Source organism: Sclerotinia sclerotiorum, genomic scaffold (genome assembly GCF_000146945.2).
Source record: "Sclerotinia sclerotiorum 1980 UF-70 scaffold_13 genomic scaffold, whole genome shotgun sequence".
In the NCBI taxonomy this organism is placed as follows: Eukaryota; Fungi; Ascomycota; class Leotiomycetes; order Helotiales; family Sclerotiniaceae; genus Sclerotinia; species Sclerotinia sclerotiorum.
The window spans coordinates 949,135-966,082 of NW_001820823.1; the positions used below are offsets into that span (position 1 = coordinate 949,135).

At 39.1% G+C, this 16,948-nt stretch overlaps 7 protein-coding genes across 7 annotated transcripts; 3 read left to right on the top strand and 4 right to left on the bottom strand.

Annotated features, from left to right (window-relative positions):
- Nucleotides 1-1,615: 1,615 nt before the first annotated feature.
- On the bottom strand, nucleotides 1,616-4,330 carry SS1G_09517 (hypothetical protein; the record flags this gene model as incomplete). Its single annotated transcript, XM_001589745.1, has 7 exons — nucleotides 1,616-2,064; nucleotides 2,118-2,673; nucleotides 2,726-2,915; nucleotides 2,981-3,196; nucleotides 3,254-3,470; nucleotides 3,523-3,595; nucleotides 3,647-4,330. The coding sequence occupies 7 exons, from the start codon at nucleotides 4,328-4,330 to the stop codon at nucleotides 1,616-1,618; spliced, it is 2,385 nt and encodes a 794-aa protein (XP_001589795.1).
- A 1,754-nt stretch (nucleotides 4,331-6,084) lies between these two features.
- SS1G_09518 (hypothetical protein) lies at nucleotides 6,085-7,577 on the top strand (the record flags this gene model as incomplete). Its single annotated transcript, XM_001589746.1, has 5 exons — nucleotides 6,085-6,165; nucleotides 6,210-6,399; nucleotides 6,632-6,738; nucleotides 6,789-7,483; nucleotides 7,529-7,577. The coding sequence occupies 5 exons, from the start codon at nucleotides 6,085-6,087 to the stop codon at nucleotides 7,575-7,577; spliced, it is 1,122 nt and encodes a 373-aa protein (XP_001589796.1).
- Nucleotides 7,578-7,799: 222 nt separating this feature from the next.
- On the bottom strand, nucleotides 7,800-8,287 carry SS1G_09519 (predicted protein; the record flags this gene model as incomplete). The annotated part of the gene is made up of 2 exons (XM_001589747.1): nucleotides 7,800-7,859; nucleotides 7,919-8,287. The coding sequence occupies 2 exons, from the start codon at nucleotides 8,285-8,287 to the stop codon at nucleotides 7,800-7,802; spliced, it is 429 nt and encodes a 142-aa protein (XP_001589797.1).
- A 1,644-nt stretch (nucleotides 8,288-9,931) lies between these two features.
- Nucleotides 9,932-10,878, bottom strand: SS1G_09520 (hypothetical protein; the record flags this gene model as incomplete). Its single annotated transcript, XM_001589748.1, has 2 exons — nucleotides 9,932-10,144; nucleotides 10,201-10,878. The coding sequence occupies 2 exons, from the start codon at nucleotides 10,876-10,878 to the stop codon at nucleotides 9,932-9,934; spliced, it is 891 nt and encodes a 296-aa protein (XP_001589798.1).
- An 826-nt stretch (nucleotides 10,879-11,704) lies between these two features.
- SS1G_09521 (hypothetical protein) lies at nucleotides 11,705-12,670 on the bottom strand (the record flags this gene model as incomplete). The annotated part of the gene is made up of 1 exon (XM_001589749.1): nucleotides 11,705-12,670. One exon carries the CDS (start codon nucleotides 12,668-12,670, stop codon nucleotides 11,705-11,707), a length of 966 nt encoding a protein of 321 aa, XP_001589799.1.
- A 740-nt stretch (nucleotides 12,671-13,410) lies between these two features.
- SS1G_09522 (hypothetical protein) lies at nucleotides 13,411-13,933 on the top strand (the record flags this gene model as incomplete). Its single annotated transcript, XM_001589750.1, has 2 exons — nucleotides 13,411-13,580; nucleotides 13,906-13,933. The coding sequence occupies 2 exons, from the start codon at nucleotides 13,411-13,413 to the stop codon at nucleotides 13,931-13,933; spliced, it is 198 nt and encodes a 65-aa protein (XP_001589800.1).
- A 373-nt stretch (nucleotides 13,934-14,306) lies between these two features.
- On the top strand, nucleotides 14,307-16,878 carry SS1G_09523 (hypothetical protein; the record flags this gene model as incomplete). Its single annotated transcript, XM_001589751.1, has 4 exons — nucleotides 14,307-14,318; nucleotides 14,371-14,611; nucleotides 14,677-16,727; nucleotides 16,855-16,878. The coding sequence occupies 4 exons, from the start codon at nucleotides 14,307-14,309 to the stop codon at nucleotides 16,876-16,878; spliced, it is 2,328 nt and encodes a 775-aa protein (XP_001589801.1).
- Nucleotides 16,879-16,948: the final 70 nt, after the last annotated feature.

The following is a 16,948-nucleotide window of genomic DNA, read 5'->3' on the forward strand; positions in this document are numbered from 1 at the left end:
GTGATGAGGATAATGAAGAAGAAAAAGCCAGTAACGATATGGCTAAAAGAGGAGAAATTAAAAATGAAGCATTAATCTTTTTAGGGTATTGATGGTGTGGTTAGTAGGGAAGTAGAAGCGGAATTGAGAAATGAAGAGGGGATTTTTGATGTGGGGATTGTTAATTTGTGAGAGGGCGGGCGGGGATAAGGGGGGAGGGGTTTTAGTATTGAGGATAGTGAGAGATGAATGAGTAGGAGGATAAGGATTGAGGATATTGAGGGGAAAGATTTGATATTTGATAATTGATGATTGATGATTATTTATTGAGTAATTAGGAATCAGAAAGAATGAAATATAATTTAAACTAGATATGTGTTACGAGGTTTGCCGTCTAGATCACGTGGAAGTGCTCTAGGCTCTCGAAGTGGTTTATAACTAGGCGTCAAGCAGGGACTTAAGTAATGACAATAATGATATGCAATTCGTAACTAATAGTAGAGTATACTAAATGATTGAACTTGAGCACGAAGCTCTACAAATGGAAACCTATCCTTTATATAGAACTTCATACTCTATTGTATTCCTTTGGATCTCTTGGATCTACTGGATCTAGAGTTTAACTCTCTAGATCCTCTAGATCCCTCACGTGATTTTAATCAGATCATATGTCTGTGCTTGCTGAGGGTGGGGAGACTCTATGATTCAATTGCCATACAATTTTGTATGTGAATCGACTTGCTTTTCTACAGGGTCCAAGCTCATATGGACATGTTGACTGTTATTTCGTAACATTGAGGCTATATCACTGGTATTCACTTGGAAGTGAAGTCGTTACTAGATCAAGTAGAATGTAGGTAAACTAATTTATAACTAAGTTGAGCACGAAGCTCCTAAACTAGGAAACTATTCTGACTATATAATGAACGATAAAGGGAGCCTCGAGGAGCTTTCTAGCTCCTCAGGGCTCCTTATCACGTGATTCCTTTTCATCCCAGGACACTAATCCTAATAGTGAATCGTGACATAATCTAGGATCTATTATACTATTTTAACAAGTTCTTGAATTATGACCATGTAACGATACTGTACTAGAGGCAGTGACTGCCTAAGGTTTTGTCTAGTCAATAGTTATGGGTTAAGGCTTTATTACTAATATTCACTTGGAAATGAAGTCGTTACTAGATCAAATAAAATATAAGTAAACTAATTAATAACTAAGTTGAGCATAAAGCTCCTATACTATGAAACTATTATGACTCTTGTGACGGAAACCCCTGCTTTCTTCCCACCCTTATTATATAAGAAACCTCAGGTACATTAACCATGTCCACACATGATACGATTACTCGGGATTAGTATACGATTTAGGTGACCTGAGGATCAGATCCGGACAAGTACTAGGTATCAATGGTTATCGGTAAAGTAAGATCATTGGAGGGACAAATATGACTTCTTTTTGCCTAGCCATTGCGGCTAGGCCATTCATTTGTTTATATATAGAGTAGCTATCCCCATCTACAGGTGCTCTTCACCTGTAGATTCTAAGTTAAATACAATTGCTGGTCTATAAACACCCTTTTGGTCACAACTTCCAAAAAACCCGTTTTCCATTTTCTCGTCTTAGTATTGAAACTCAGTTAGTAGGATTGTGGTTAAATGAAAGATCCCGTGGATTAACCAATGTATTTTCATCGTAAATATCAGATGATTGAGGTGGGTATGATGATTGGGGTGGATATGATGATATTTGGTGACGATGATATAGAGGATTGCTCGAAGATGACGGTGCAAGTGTTGTGGCTGTAGATGATGACAGTATACTCTGATGCGAGATCGAAGGTAAATGAAACGAAGGATTTATTGCTAATGAATTATTGTAAGGACTTTGGTAAGGAGTAGTATATGATTGTGATGATATTGGATACTCATATCCTATTTCTGTTTCAGAGAAAGCTCTTTTGCGATTAAGATTCTCGGGACAATATGGAACCGCTTGTGTAATTGATTCTTGATTGCCGATTTTACCCGAATCGTCACGTAGCCAAGCAGCAAAGTGTACACCATGTTCAGAATGATAGAAATCTACCAATGTTAATAATTTCTGTTGAAACCCTCATATAAAGAAACTCTCTTACCTAAATGAGGAAGAATGCTTGTTGAAAATAAATTCTTCGAATGAGTCTTCATTCCACCGACAGCCTTTAACGTTTGAAGATAATTCGGCAAGGTATCGTTGGTAATGTTTGAATTAGAGCTCTCTCGTTGCTGTATTGGAGCGCGAAACTCATCCACTAATCTTTGGCCAGATAGATTCACACTTTCCAAAGTTAATTTGGTTGAACAGAACTCCGTGTCTTCTTTAAGCTTGCGTCCGTCGGGTCTCCAGGATACTACAACGTTGATATCAATATCAACTCCGATACTTAAACGAAGCCAGAGTCGACGCAACCTTTTTCTAGCAACTTTTTTAAGTGCACCAATATCGATATTCGTTATTGTTGATTCTAGATGAAGAGCACCTATAGTCCTACACTCGGATGCAAAATTCCAGAGACAGGTTTTAGAAGTGTAAGTTTCGGCATCTTTATTTGGAATGCATATATCGATAGGAAGTAGGTCCAAATTTTTGGCATTTATATCAATATCAAAGTAGATATCAACAGTCTGAATGCCATCTGGAACAAGGATTCCCTAGAAAGTCATTAATCAATAATCCTACTCAATCTTCCATAGATATGATTACCTCAGTCATGATCCTTTCAGCACAATTATACAATTTGGGTAATTTTGCATCCTCAGCAGGCACTTTGATATGGCGGTTAAGCTCTGTACGATGATGTTTGATCACTCGAGCCAGAGTCATGCGAGCATATCGACCTCTGACTAGTTGAGGATGATTGATCCAGTAATGCAGACCGTGAACTACCGCGTTCCTACAAGTGTTTCCAGATTAGCTTCTTTCAATCCGAAATTCCCCTTGCGTTGAATTGGTACTTACAATGACTGTCCCACCAAATGAATTACTTTTTGATCATCGTCGATGATATTCTTTCCTTTAAGCATAGCGCACAAGGTATTTACCATACCAGGCACCTCGGAATTCCCTCCCGAGATTACGACAAGGTCCAAAGGTCTAATTATTTGAGCAAGATGCTCGCCGATGCGTCGGCAAGTTTCATCAATCGGTGGTTCCATAATACAAGTCATATCCTCCCTTGTTATTGAGTTAGCAGCTGAAGATCACATTAAAGAAAGTTGACGATAAACTCACTTTGTTAATACAAATTGATCTTTTCCATACGGTACACTGAATGGATATTCTTCATCCTCAAAATCTGTTGTCCATTGTGGCTTTGATTGTAGATGGAAATGATTCACAAACGGGTTAAAGAAGGCCTGCTCTTTATCTAGAGTCATATTGATATCGAGTTTGGCACGCAAGAGATCAATGAATCGTTCATCAAATGAATCCCCTCCAATCGCAAAGCCTATAGTATCATCATCAGCATTAAATATACGGTATTGATTCTTATAATATACCTAAAGGGGCACTCAATTCGTTGATCGCAGGTGGTCCTCCATGTTTGAAGCAGATCTCCAAGGTGGTTATATCCTATTTATCATAGGTTAGTCAATCCACTTCTACTTGAAACAGATCACTCACAGTTGTACCAGCTCCAAGATCAAAAATCCCAACTGCGATGGTATAGTTCTGCTTTTTCTTAAAGAAACTCTCTTTAGTACCGCTAACAATATCCTCGATTGTTGATAGATTTGCATAAGCAACACAATCGCTTTCACCATGGATATATATATTACCAAAACAACCTGCTCTTTGAATCAATGCTCGAAAGTTCTGCACTTCCTCAATCTTGTAATACTGAGGCACTGAAAATACCCAGCCTTTTGTAGGCTGCTGCCCACCGCATTCCTTGATCGCATGCTCGATGGCGAACCTCAAGAATTCTTCTGGGATCTGCTGCACAGATCTCAGGTGGAGATCATCCGCTACATCAATCAGAGCAGCATAGGCATAACCATAGCTTTCGGGATCTGGTAGAAGGGCATTCTTCACTCCAGATACAAGTTTTTGACGACGGTGTGGTTTAATGTAACCAAATGCCACGGGTTTGGCTGGTTCATCGCCATTTGGTTCGTATATAATGTTTGTTGGCGCTTGAGAAACAAGAGATGGAGTATCTGCTTGCGCTCCAGGATAGTTTCCGATTTCTCTGCAATCTTCGCTGCCTTCGATACTACAGGCCATGCGAAGACCTCCAGTGCCTAAATCGATATAGATATACTTTACTAGGCCTTTAGTTTGTTTTATACCAGAGTTGACAATCATTGTAAAAGATTGATGTGTGAGGTTGATAGTATATCAAAGAATGAAGTAGATATTAGAAGGGGGATGCTATTTGATGTATATATCGAAATTGAATAGATTGAATTACATCTTAAGGCATCTTTGGGCATACACTATTCAGATCCTTGTATAATTTAAGATGTAAATCCACAATGCTATACAAGAATATTTATTTTGTGGAAAGTATCGATTACTATTTTGAATTTACATTTTCTGAAAGATTTCACCTATCCAATCTTCACATATCTTATTACGATACTCAGTTTGATTGAGATGAAGATTGGATAAATATTAAAGTCGATTGAAGTTAAAGAAAGAAAACCAAATATGATAGGGAACAATTAGTATTTGCATATAATGGATGAATTCTTTCATAACAGTATCTGAAGTACTGGATACACGATGAGATTATTGGAATCTGTATAATGCTGAAGTATCAACATATCAATTAAAGCTAATAAACCTATACCATACATTCTCAAGCTTCTATCACCAAAAACGTATTTTTGGCATTAATGCCCTGTCCAGCAACTAATTAAACTATCAAAACCCATTCGAATATCCTTCCAGAGATACTTGATTAATACCCAGCGATATTGTCTCCACCTTGCAATTCCTGATATTCTGAAGAAACCAGGTGATGTTTCCAACAAAATGTCAAACCCGTACTGAGGATTGGATCAGTTATTTTTGTATAGATAAGGGATACTTTCAATTATATACAATCACTTTCTTGTTGACATTACTAATCGTAATAGTACCATCACAGCTTCTACTGGTATTGGAACGTGTGTAGCTATCCTTTCCTACAAATGGTGCGGGAGGTATTGGGATTGGGAAGATAGGGAGTTCATGTGAGGTGGGTAGATATGAGGCCCTAGATAATTCTAGTGTGGGGTAGAATGATACATCCTGCGTATATTTGGATAGCAGGGAAGCAGCTGAAAACAAAAATAGCTCAGGGTGTAAGCAACCTAGTGCCAGAAAATGATAACAAGAAAGAGGAGAGAATGCGGTGAAGGATAAAATGAGGCAGATAAAAGTATAGTATTATAAGATGAGAAGAGCATACACTGGTTGTCTCATTCCACAAACTTCCTCTTATATGATGAAAGAGATACCCTCCTACAAAATACAGCTAGGTTCAATAGTGATAGGACAGATTAATCAATTCTTTCATGACCAGTAAGGAACAAATTGCCGAGATCAAATTAGTCTTATGAACAGCATCAAATGAAAACAAAGAAGTATCAAGACGAAAAGAGTGCAGAAAGCAAGCCCCGCCCTGCTTCTTTAGCGAGGCAAGCAAATGGAATCCATATTATAAGCGAGGATGTGGGATAAAATTATCGGGGCTCTAAGCCCGTTTCGGCCATTTGAATACACAGTGCTTTAGAATTCATCCTTTTGGCCTAGCGCGAAAGGTGGTATGAAGTCGATGGGGATCTTTGCACTTCCTCTTTATTCTTTCATCAAAACATCTATACATGTTTTATGTCCATAGTGTTTAATATTCATTCAATTATCAAAAGGCTTCAAACTTATAATCCAAATGATACAATCGAGGACTTGCTACACAATCCAGAAGTAAGAACTAAGAGGGTAAGCTTCTTTTTCCATTTTATTTATAGGAAATGGATTTTCTAACAAAGGAAGATATGCATTTGTTTATAAATGCCCACAGGTTTTTGTATACGATGGAAGACACTTGTTGATGGTTCAATTCAGAGCGAAAAATGTCGAAGATATCAAATCAGCAAACTGTGTTGTTGATTGTTGCATTTTGGCAAGAACGCCGGAGGAAGCAGGCTTGGAATGTAGGGTTTGATATGCGCTTTTTCGGCTACTATGGCGAGGTTAGATGCGTATGACGGGGATGTGGTCAAATTCAATGGATATCTTACTCGATGGTTGGAGGCGGGAATTCCGCTTTTGGTCAGGACGGCCCTCTTGGACAAATGGGCATGACAAATTATGGGATCATCCAGCTGGTTATATGCGGAGCTTCAATAAGGAGGCTTGGTTTTGGATCGATACGGATGGAAATCCCGGTGAAGGATGAGGATGGGGAGGTTATTTGGGGACTTTATTCAGGTATGATCTCTTTTCGGAGTACAATTGAGCTGGGTGATAGGGAAGAGCGGGAACATACATGCAAGCAAACAACCAGTGTTTTCTGTAACTATGATTGATTATTTATATATAACTCATATTTATCGCATGAGTGAAATTTTTAATTTGCACTTAGCATTAGTTACATTCAGTTCTTCAATATGGCTAAAGTTTCTTCTACCCCTCACCCTCCTCCGTCACCACCTTCACCACCACTATTAGCTTCGTCGGACTACTACTCTATTAAGTTAGATCCCGATGAGATCCAAGGGCCATTGGTAAGATGATTTAGTCTTACAATCTGACACAATAAATCTAATCTTTTCAGGAATTTCGCATGGGTCAAAGATTGGTTACTGCAACTACTGCCGATAGGATTGATCCACAACGAACTGTTTACCGTTTGAAGATTGAAAAACCATCGATTCTCGATTACATCCCAGTTCTATTTATTCAATCGATACTTAAAAGTCTTTTCAGCCTGTGCCCAAGTATTAAAACAACTTATCCCGAATGGTTTTTGCCATCAATCGTGATTGTAAAGAAGCGCAAACCTGATTGGGATAACGAATTTGAGGTTGAAAAACGTATGTATCGTCGTCTTCAGCCTCTTCAAGGAAGATTCATACCTTATTTCTATGGGGAAGCAACATACGATGGATCACCGGCATTAGTTCTATCCGAAATCATCGGCCGAAGATTATATGATCTTACGATGAAACATGGAGAGGATGATGAATTCAAAAGAAAGTTAGAAGAGGTTTACAAAGCATTAACTACACACGGAGTAACTCATGAAGATCCAAAGTTGGATAATGCTATTGATGTTGGAGATCGAGTAATGATTTTCGATTTGGAACAATGTGTAATTGAGAAAACAAATTGGGAAGGAAGCGTTAACAAAGGAAGTGTGATATATTTACTAGAGAGTCTTCAATCAAATCGTCAATACGAAGATGAGGCAAGACAAAGGGAAGAGGAAAGATTGAAAGAAAAGGCGGAGGCAAAGGCAGAAAGAAGAAGGTATAGTGGAAAAGCCCATTTGTCACTTATCTAATATATTGTTAGACTTTTGAACCTAACGTACTCAAGCTCAAGCCAACGAGGGGAGGAATAAAATTATTCGGACTGGGATAGGAGGGTTTGGATGCTTTCTTTGTTGGCTGAGAAGAGAATAAGGCAAGCTTGAGTAGTTGAGCACCAAGTTAGAGTAGAGATTGCAAAAAAAGGGATGGCCAACCAAGAAGAATAGGTTGTAGTAGAGGTTGAAATCGTACTCATTCACGTTATACCATTTAAAAATCCCCCCTCAGTTAGAAATTCCATTAAAAAGTTGCTTCTATGTTGTGATTACTTTTTGAGTTTTGTAGAATACTGTACCTGAATCGCTGCTTGTGTCCTGTGCGGGAGGGTGTTATAAATTTTCTTCCAAGAACAATCGTCCTTTTTCATCCTTACTATCGTCTCGTGCTCATCTGCTTCCCACCGAACGCGCTTTTCTTTAGGTCCTATTGGACGTACTTCGGAATATAGAATACTGCAAGAGCTCTGGGTTTGCGCAAATGTATTAGCATCTAATGCTTCCGCAATAACAGGCAGGTGCAGATGCTCCGGTACATGTTGTAACTGAAATTCGAGAGTGTATATGGTATCGTTCCCAATTATGGTACGTTTTAGGAAACCTTGAAACGGCCATTCTCGATACTCGGTAGTGGTTGCCGGCTCTGCATATGTGGGGTTTATAGGGGATGATGGTGAATAGCAGTGATTACCATCGCTGGTTGTTCGTGAATGCCCACCAAAGTTCAATGTGGAGGAGTCAATCATGGTAGATGGAGCAGTGGAGGATGGACCGATGAGTACCAGGAATCTTTGTCGATGTCATCGGCAATTTCTCTGATGGTGAGTTGTCTTTTTGTTCGAGGGATAGAAGCTAGATGGCGACGATGTCGGATGAGCATGAAAGCTATGACTAGGAGGAGGGTTAGGCCGAGGGTTATACTAATTGCGATGGTGATTTTGTTTGTGTTTGTGAGGGAGTTGGTTTGATTTGTTTCTGATGGGGTGTTTATTGTTGAACTTGAAGATGAGGTTGCCTCCCCTTTCGTCGCCGTTGGGTTTGATGTTCCGGTTGTTGAACTGGTTTTGTTTGAGTCGTTGGAGCTAGATTGGTTTTTGTTTGAGTTGCTTGTACTGTTCGAAGAGCCCGAAGCAAATTGACCGAGTGTGAACGTGGGACTATTCACAGATTGAGTATTGTCTGGAGAAACCCAATATATTTTATAAACTCCTGCTTGAAGCGAATTATCAGGTCCAAGGTAATGAATTTCCCGTTGTTACAACTGTCATTCCTACTGTCAGTTTCTCCTACGAACGTCTTAATATCTGTCGACCTAAAACACCTGTTGGGTTTCTTGAGACTAGAAAGAGCATCAGATTGAATTGACTGATTTTCTAGCTGAGCAGTTAAGCTGCGAGTATATATTCAAAAAATGAAGGAATAGGTTGGGTATTCGGCCTTCGGAATTAAAGTGCTTTGAAATCAAAATATTGAAAGCAAACAAACAGTATACCAAAAAGGAAAGAATGAATTAAAAGTTGAGTTTTGTTTGCTCCTTATATGCATATGTACTATATATGCATATGCTGCCAAGATCCCAGGAGGTCAACAACACCCCTCCTATGGATTCTGCACTGGCAAGTGGAATACTTTCATTGTAATATTGGATTGGAACTAAATGAAGATTTACAGAACCAGTTGAATCAATCCAGGTGATTGTAAACTGTTGTCCTAACACAGGATTGAAGGCATTGTTCGTGAAACGAAATGAATGGACTAAACTCGCAAACGCAAGCAAAATTAATTGCAAATAAACATTTTGAAGTACCCGCATAGCAAGTACTACACTTCGAAGGACAGTAAGAAAGCAAAAGAGTGATGACAACAAAGTGTGAAGAGTACTTAACTTGTTAAACTTACTTGAATTGCTTATATTTGTTCAAGTATTTTGGATTTTCGGCAGCAAGGCCAATTCAGCGTAGTATTTTGGAGCCACTCATGGCGGTGCATAAGAGGAGGATCCTTTTATGATCATACCATACTAGATGCAATGGAGCTATGTGTTACGAGGGTAACCGTCTGGATCACGTGGAAGTGCTCTAGGCTCTCGAGATAGGTTTATAACTAGGCGTCAAGCAGGGACTTAAGTAACAACAGTAATGATATGCTATTCGTAACTAATAGTAGAGTATACTAAATGATTGATCCTGAGCACGAATCTCTACAAAGGAAATCCATCTTCATTATATAGACCTTCATGCTATCCATCCCAGGGCTCTCAGTTGTCCCAGTCCTTCTGCGACTACTGATCCCACTGAGATACTCACGTGACCCTACCTATCACATGATGTTATAACGTGATCATGTTACATCCGATGTAACATTTCCTTCAATCATCTACCTGTTTTCCTTCAATCATCCCTCCTATTTCCTTCAATCATCCACCTGTTTTTCCTCAATCGTGCACCTGTTCTCCTCCAATCGTTCCGTTCAAGCATCTCCCTCGGTAAAACAGGTGGATCCAACATCCACCTTGGTTTGGCGACATTAGTTGGCAAATATTCATGAATGATATCGCTATCTTTCACATCGAAAATGCTTTCTAATTCGATAAAATTCCGTTTCTGAATCGAAATTCCATCTCTTATCAAAATTTCAGTATACGTCTTTGCATACTTACTTCTTCGTTTTCTGAATGCCACATAAGATTCCTAAATGCAATATCTCCATGAAATATCCCTTTGCTCCCAATAACTTCTAAAACCTTTTTGAATTTCTTATACATAAGATCGTTTTTGGCATCAGTATCTTCTAAACATCGAAATCCTTCAAGAAATTCAAGTGCAATTCCTTGATATATTATCTCCTCATCTTCATCCTTCCAATAGATTTCCCCAAAGCATTTAGGAATATAAACACCTTGTAAAGATAAAAGATGCTCATAAAGATCAAGTTCATCTTTATTATCCCCAAACTCCTTGGCAATAAATATCTTAGGAAATTTCGAATCGTTATCGTTATCGGAATCTTGATATTGATCTTTGATTGAAGGATATCGACAGATGAATATGCGATTGTTTCCACGTAGATTGATTTGCTGAGCAGTAACTTTTATAGTAACAGTCTTTGAATTCGAAATATCGAGATTCGTTTGCTGATCGTCGTACGTTCCAAGGAGTTGGGACTTGTAGTCTGCTGCAAGAAATTGAACTTGTAGAACTTTATGCTGCTCGTTTGCATCTTCGCTCATTTTGCTGAACGTTTCACGTCTAACGTAGACAGATGGAAAATGTGGTGGTGGTGGTGGTGGTGTAGGAGGTGATGGTGGCAGATCAGAAGTTTTCATCATGACCATCATTAATTATTCTACAGTTCAAATATAAGAAGAGTAGGTGAGCTTGAGAAGGAGGAGAAATCTTAAGCTGGTAGAATTTGTACAAATAGAAGTAAAGTAGTACAAGAAACAATAGTCAATGGGAACATACATAGGATAACTAAATAAACCAATTATAAACTTTGTTCTTTTATTCTTTTCAATTCGCTGGGATTCTTAATATATCATTCCGGTTTTATTTTTGAATTTCATTTTTGTTCATCATGAGTTGTAGAGTGGTTTCAAGAGTTGGTTTCGAGGTTGTGACAGCTCTGGTAAGAACCCTTAACTGCAAAATGTATTTGGATGGAGAGTACGTGAGATAGGATTCAATGTGGTTTGTGGTTTGTGGCTTGTGACTTGTGGCTTATGGTTTGTGGATAAGATGCTCACTTGTCTGGGCCCACGAGACTGAATCGAGGATGAGAAGAAACGGCTTTTGGAAGAAGGAGTAGACTGCGGTTTTCTGAAGTTGTAAGGCGCCGGAGGTGTAAGCGCCAAGTGGCTTAGCCAACGGCCAAGACTGCATAAATCAGCGGCCAAACCTGTGGGATTCAGCAGTCCAAACCGCCTTACTTAGACATAAAGTATTATATTTGCCAATGAAAATCACGGGTAACTCTTGAGTTTAATGTGATGGAGATGGTAAAGTTCTACGAATGCTATGGTTTGGGTCGGTATCTTTGAATGCTATGAATGAATCCACCTTGTGCATACTTGCATCCCTTCACCCACGCCTGCCAATGGATCCAAAAGCCGAGAGATCCTTTTGGAATTGTCAATACCTTGCTCAAAAGGTCCATCTGCTTAATCAGAACCTAGAACAGTTTTTTCTTCTCCAATGCTCACTGATGGCATAAACCCACTCCTTTATAAATTTATATAAGAATAACAAACCAAGCCAAAGAACCAAAATTGCCACTACAGAAAGACAAATGATACTAAACCATTGGCAAAACTGCTCAAAAGATTTCCACTGCTTAGTCACATCAAAGTTAATCGCCATAGAAACCTGCATCGCACTCAGCACCACTGAAACTATCGCAAATACAAAAAGTAAAGGCCCATAGAACGAAGCGAAATAGTCGGAGTATTGTATACGAACACGGTGGAAGCTGAACTTCTTTAAGAAGATTTTCGAATACAGATTGAGTCTTGTGAGTCGAATCTCGCCATAAGCATATCGTCCAGAAACGTCGATATCAGGAAGGTTTTCCAAAGATGCGATAAAATCGCAGAATTTTAGAAAGGTAATATCAGGAGGGATTAATTGAAGTTTATCATCGATAGCTATACGAAAATCGGATTCATATTTGATGAGATAGATGTATGTTCTGAGATATCCTAGAACTGCTTTCTGAAGAGTAATCTGCTCTGGTGAAGAGTGGCGATTGATGCAAAGATAGGCCTCCCAAAAATAGTGGGATAAAAGGTATTTTGGGAGTGGTTTGATAAATATGCGGTCGTGATACCACACTAAATGCAGTCGTGGATCTTCAGTGATAACGATATCGCGACCTTTGACCTTTTGGCGATGTAGTGGAGAGATGCTTTTACTGTCATGCTTTGACATCATCCATAGATATGGAGAGATACTCTCTAGGTCTTTTAGAAGAAACTCTTGTTTGAGAAAATCATCAACTTTTGCATACTGATTTATATAGATGCGTGGTTGACCTGGTAGGCGTATTGTTGATATTGCAGGCGCTGTTGGACTTGCTATAATGTCAAGCTCATCGTTGAGCTGATCAGCTTTCGCAAATGGTGGTTCTTGCATTGAAATGATCAAGGGTTGTTTGTTTTGGAAAATACAGATTATTATAAGAGGAAACGATCGATTCATTTGGATTAATACATTACTTAAATAAAATCCAAGAAGTGGTACGAGACGAGGTAGTATTGGAAGAACCACTCGTTGTAATACGTGGAATATACAAGTACCGCTGAATAGTCTCAGATGAAAGTTTACATGCATCGAAAGGCTATCTTCTTGCCAGCCCATACATGAGAATTCAACATAAACTGTAAGGCTACCCCTTCACACCCAACCAATTTCTGCTCAGTCACGGCGCTTCTGAGGATAAGAGTATTTTGATATTTTTTACCCGTGGCCAATTATCTCTATTCCCCCCCCACCACGATGATGAAGCTTGTTAAAGGCATACCTAGGCAAGATTTTGAATAGTTTTATCAAAACAAATCCACTCCCTCCCTCATTCCTTCACCAACTCATGCAATCAATAATCCTTTTTTTTCAAAACGACAACTAACAATAATGGATATCAAACTAACAAAAGAGCTTTTATATGCAATGGCTCTTATCATTGTCGCTAATATCTATTTCGCATTTACTATGGCATCAACTGCGAAAACCACGAAGAACAAAGAAGTCTGGAAGCCAAGGAGACCACAAAGATAAATCCGCGACCGAAAAAGCTCAAATGTTTTCGCATTCAAGGAATACCGATCGGAAAAACGAAAGAATCTTTGGAAAAAGAGCTTAGAGACAGTTTACCAATGTATAAATCCGATTGCTATCTGACGTTAGCAAATTCATCTTCCTCCAAGTCGATGGCAACGCTTAATTCATTTGAAAATCCGGGGAAATTTTTGCCAACGTATTATACCGTCGATGACAATTTCCTTGGAATCACTCCTCTTTTTGAAGGCGATAACGCATCCGTTGAGTAAGTTAAATATATATTGATATCAGGAGCAATAGTAATTAATATATAATAGCATCATTTCTATCCCAGGTCTAGGTAGCCATCCAATCGGCTCGTTCAAAGGAAAAGATGGTGTCTGGATTCGCGAGTTTCTTCCTGAAGATTTACCATCTGCTCGGATTCTGGCTTATGGATACGATACATCAATTCTGGATAGAAATGCAAAACTGTCTATTTCTGATCTAGCAAAAGCATTTCTCAGTTCGATCAGAGCGTTTCGCTCAGCCACTAAGGTTATAATCACAATTACATATATACATTTTTTATGCTAATAATGAATCTGTAGACAAGCCAAAGACCCATTATTTTCGTAGCTCATAGCCTTGGAGGTTTGCTAGTCAAAGAAGTTCGTCTTCTATATTCCGCATTGAAGCCTTGCAAACTAATAAATGGACTCTAGGCATTATATATAGCTCTGATGGGCAGTGAGAACCCCGAAAACCGTGATTTTTCAAATCATCTTACGGTTTAATGTTCTTTGGGGTTCCTAACTTAGGGCTTAACAACAAATCCCTCATGCAGATTGTAGCCGGAGGACTTAACGAACAAATGATTAAGGATCTCCAAGTGAATGACGAAGATCATGAACCAACTCAGTTCTTAAGCACGATTAAACAGAAATTTAAACAATGCTGCAGGGAAGGTCAGTTTCAGATAAGATCTTATTACGAGTTGAGGGAGACTCAGATGGTTAGAAAGGTATGTTTAAAGTCTCCCTTGATGCAAGACAATTCCTGATGTCTTTTGATAGTTGGACAATGGATTGTTGGTGAAGGATGGACCGCTTTGCTACATGGTTTCGAAGAATTCGGCTTGTCAAATCGGCTTCAATGACAACTTTTGCTACGAAGAGGGACTCCTTAGAGATCATTCAGATCTGGTCAAATTCTCTAATCAGTATGATGATGATTACAAGCGAGTACTTGATTCATTAAAAGGGCTTGTTGATAAAGCGCCTAATATTGCTGAAGCAAGGTTTGCTTCAATTAAAAGTATGTGATTCTTAGATCATATATTATTAGGCTATCAAATCTAATTTTCCAAGACCTCTCTGCAGATGAAAAGTGCCATTGGGATGACCTAAATGATCCTCCTTATACAAGTTTCAAGGAGTCAAATAAAGTACAAACAGCAGTTAAGGGAACTCTACAATGGTTGATCGATGATCAACCATTGCAAGATAAAAGCCGCACTGATGGTCTTCAAGCAAAAGACTTTATTGAATGGCGGGACTCTGAGAAATCAAACTTTTTGTTGGTGATCGGAACACCTGGCCAGGGAAAGTCTGTGCTATCTAATTTCGTGGTGGATCATCTCAAAGACCGGATTGACCAACAAAGCTCTAATAGTAAAATTATCTACTATTTTTGCAATATCAAAAACGAAGAAAGGTTTCGAACAGCATCAGCCATTTTTCGGTCTCTCATTGTTCAACTTTGCGAAGATCAAAGATTATACCAAAGGCTTCCACAAAATTTAAAGGATACACCCAAACAATTCGCCACAGAATCGTTTGCTAAACTTGGGAATATTTTTCATGATATGATCACAAAAAACCCATACGATCGTGTTTACTGCATCATTGATGGACTTGATGTATATAGTACAGATATCGAAGATCTACTTCAATATTTGGATAAACACTTCGCTCCAGAGGAACGCAACATTAATAGAAAGCCTCTTTTTCAACTGTTTTGTACAAGCAGACCAGAATGGGTAACAAGCATTAAATTCTCACACAAGAAGATACTTCGCGCTTCTACAGAAGACTTAACGCTCTTCATCAACTTTGAGTTGTCCTTATTCGAAGAAGAAGATGGATTTAGAGATGATATGAAGAAAATCATTACTAAGGCTGCACAAGCAGAAGAGAAAAGAACATTCCTTTGGATAAGTATAGTTCTCCGCGAGCTCCGAAAAATTCCATCACCATCTATCGATGAGATTGAGAACAAAATAAAACAGATTCCATTAGAGCTCGACGCTTTGTACAAGAATCTTGTTCAGAAATTGTTAACAACCCCAAAATACGGGGTAATATTAGCTTGGATAACATATGCAGTACGTCCACTACATTTTCGGGAACTGGAAGATGCTCTTGCTGTTAGTATGGCGAAAGGCGCGAGAAGTTTAAAAGATTGCGAAAAACAAAGAATCGTTTTAAATTCTAAAGTTATTCAAACAAATCTAGGCAGCTTGATAGATGTCATTGGCCCGAACCCTTTTCTAATCCATCAAACATTACGAGATTTTCTGAAAAGATCGGGCATATTGGAAAAAGCAGAGATATTGGATCAATTTAAACGACCGGGAATTCTCCTCGCCAATACCTGTATATCTTATCTGCATTTTGAGGATATTGTGGAATCAAGAACAGGAGATGAGGACGACTTCCTTTCCTACGCCGCAAACTACTGGTATGAACATATTAATACATTAGAAGAAGCGCAAGACAATATAGAACAACTGGAATCTGTGTTAAATGCAAAAGGTCAGGCGCTCTGGGTGAGTAGAAACATAAATAATTATTTGCGATACGAAACGATACCGATATCGATTTGGACTATTGCAATTGTAATTGATAAGGAATGGCTAGCAAAAGTCCTCACAAGTATGATCCCCAATAGATTAACAGAAGAGTTAGGTGATAGTTATATTGTTCCTGCTGCTAAGTCAAGCATAAACGTATTTCGAGAATTGCTAAATTGGCCATATTCAGAGAGAGTATTAATTACGGAAGAGGTGGTGAAGGCAGCAGCGGGGAATTGGAGGAGTGGAGGAGAGGTGATGATGCTTTTGCTTGAGAAACGAGGGGCAGATGTGGTCATTACGGAAGAGGTGGTGAAGGCAGCAGCTGAGAATGAATGGAGTGGAAAGGAGGTGATGATGCTTTTGCTTGATAAACGAGGGGCAGATGTGGTCATTACGGAAGAGGTGGTGAAGGCAGCAGCTGAGAATGAAGATAGTGGAAAGGAGGTGATGATGCTTTTGCTTGATAAACGAGGGGCAGATGTGGTCATTACGGAAGAGGTGGTGAAGGCAGCAGCGGGGAATTGGAGTGGAAAGGAGGTGATGATGCTTTTACTTGAGAAACGAGGGGCAGATATGGTAATTACGGAAGAGGTGATGAAGGCAGCAGCGGGGAATTGGAGGAGTGGAAAGGAGGTGATGATGCTTTTACTTGAGAAACGAGGGGCAGATATGGTAATCACTGAAGAGATGGTGGTGATGATAGCAGGTCAATGTGAAAAAGAGGTGATGATGCTTTTGCTTGAGAAACGAGGGGCAGATATGGTAATCACTGAAGAGATGGTGGTGATGATAGCAGG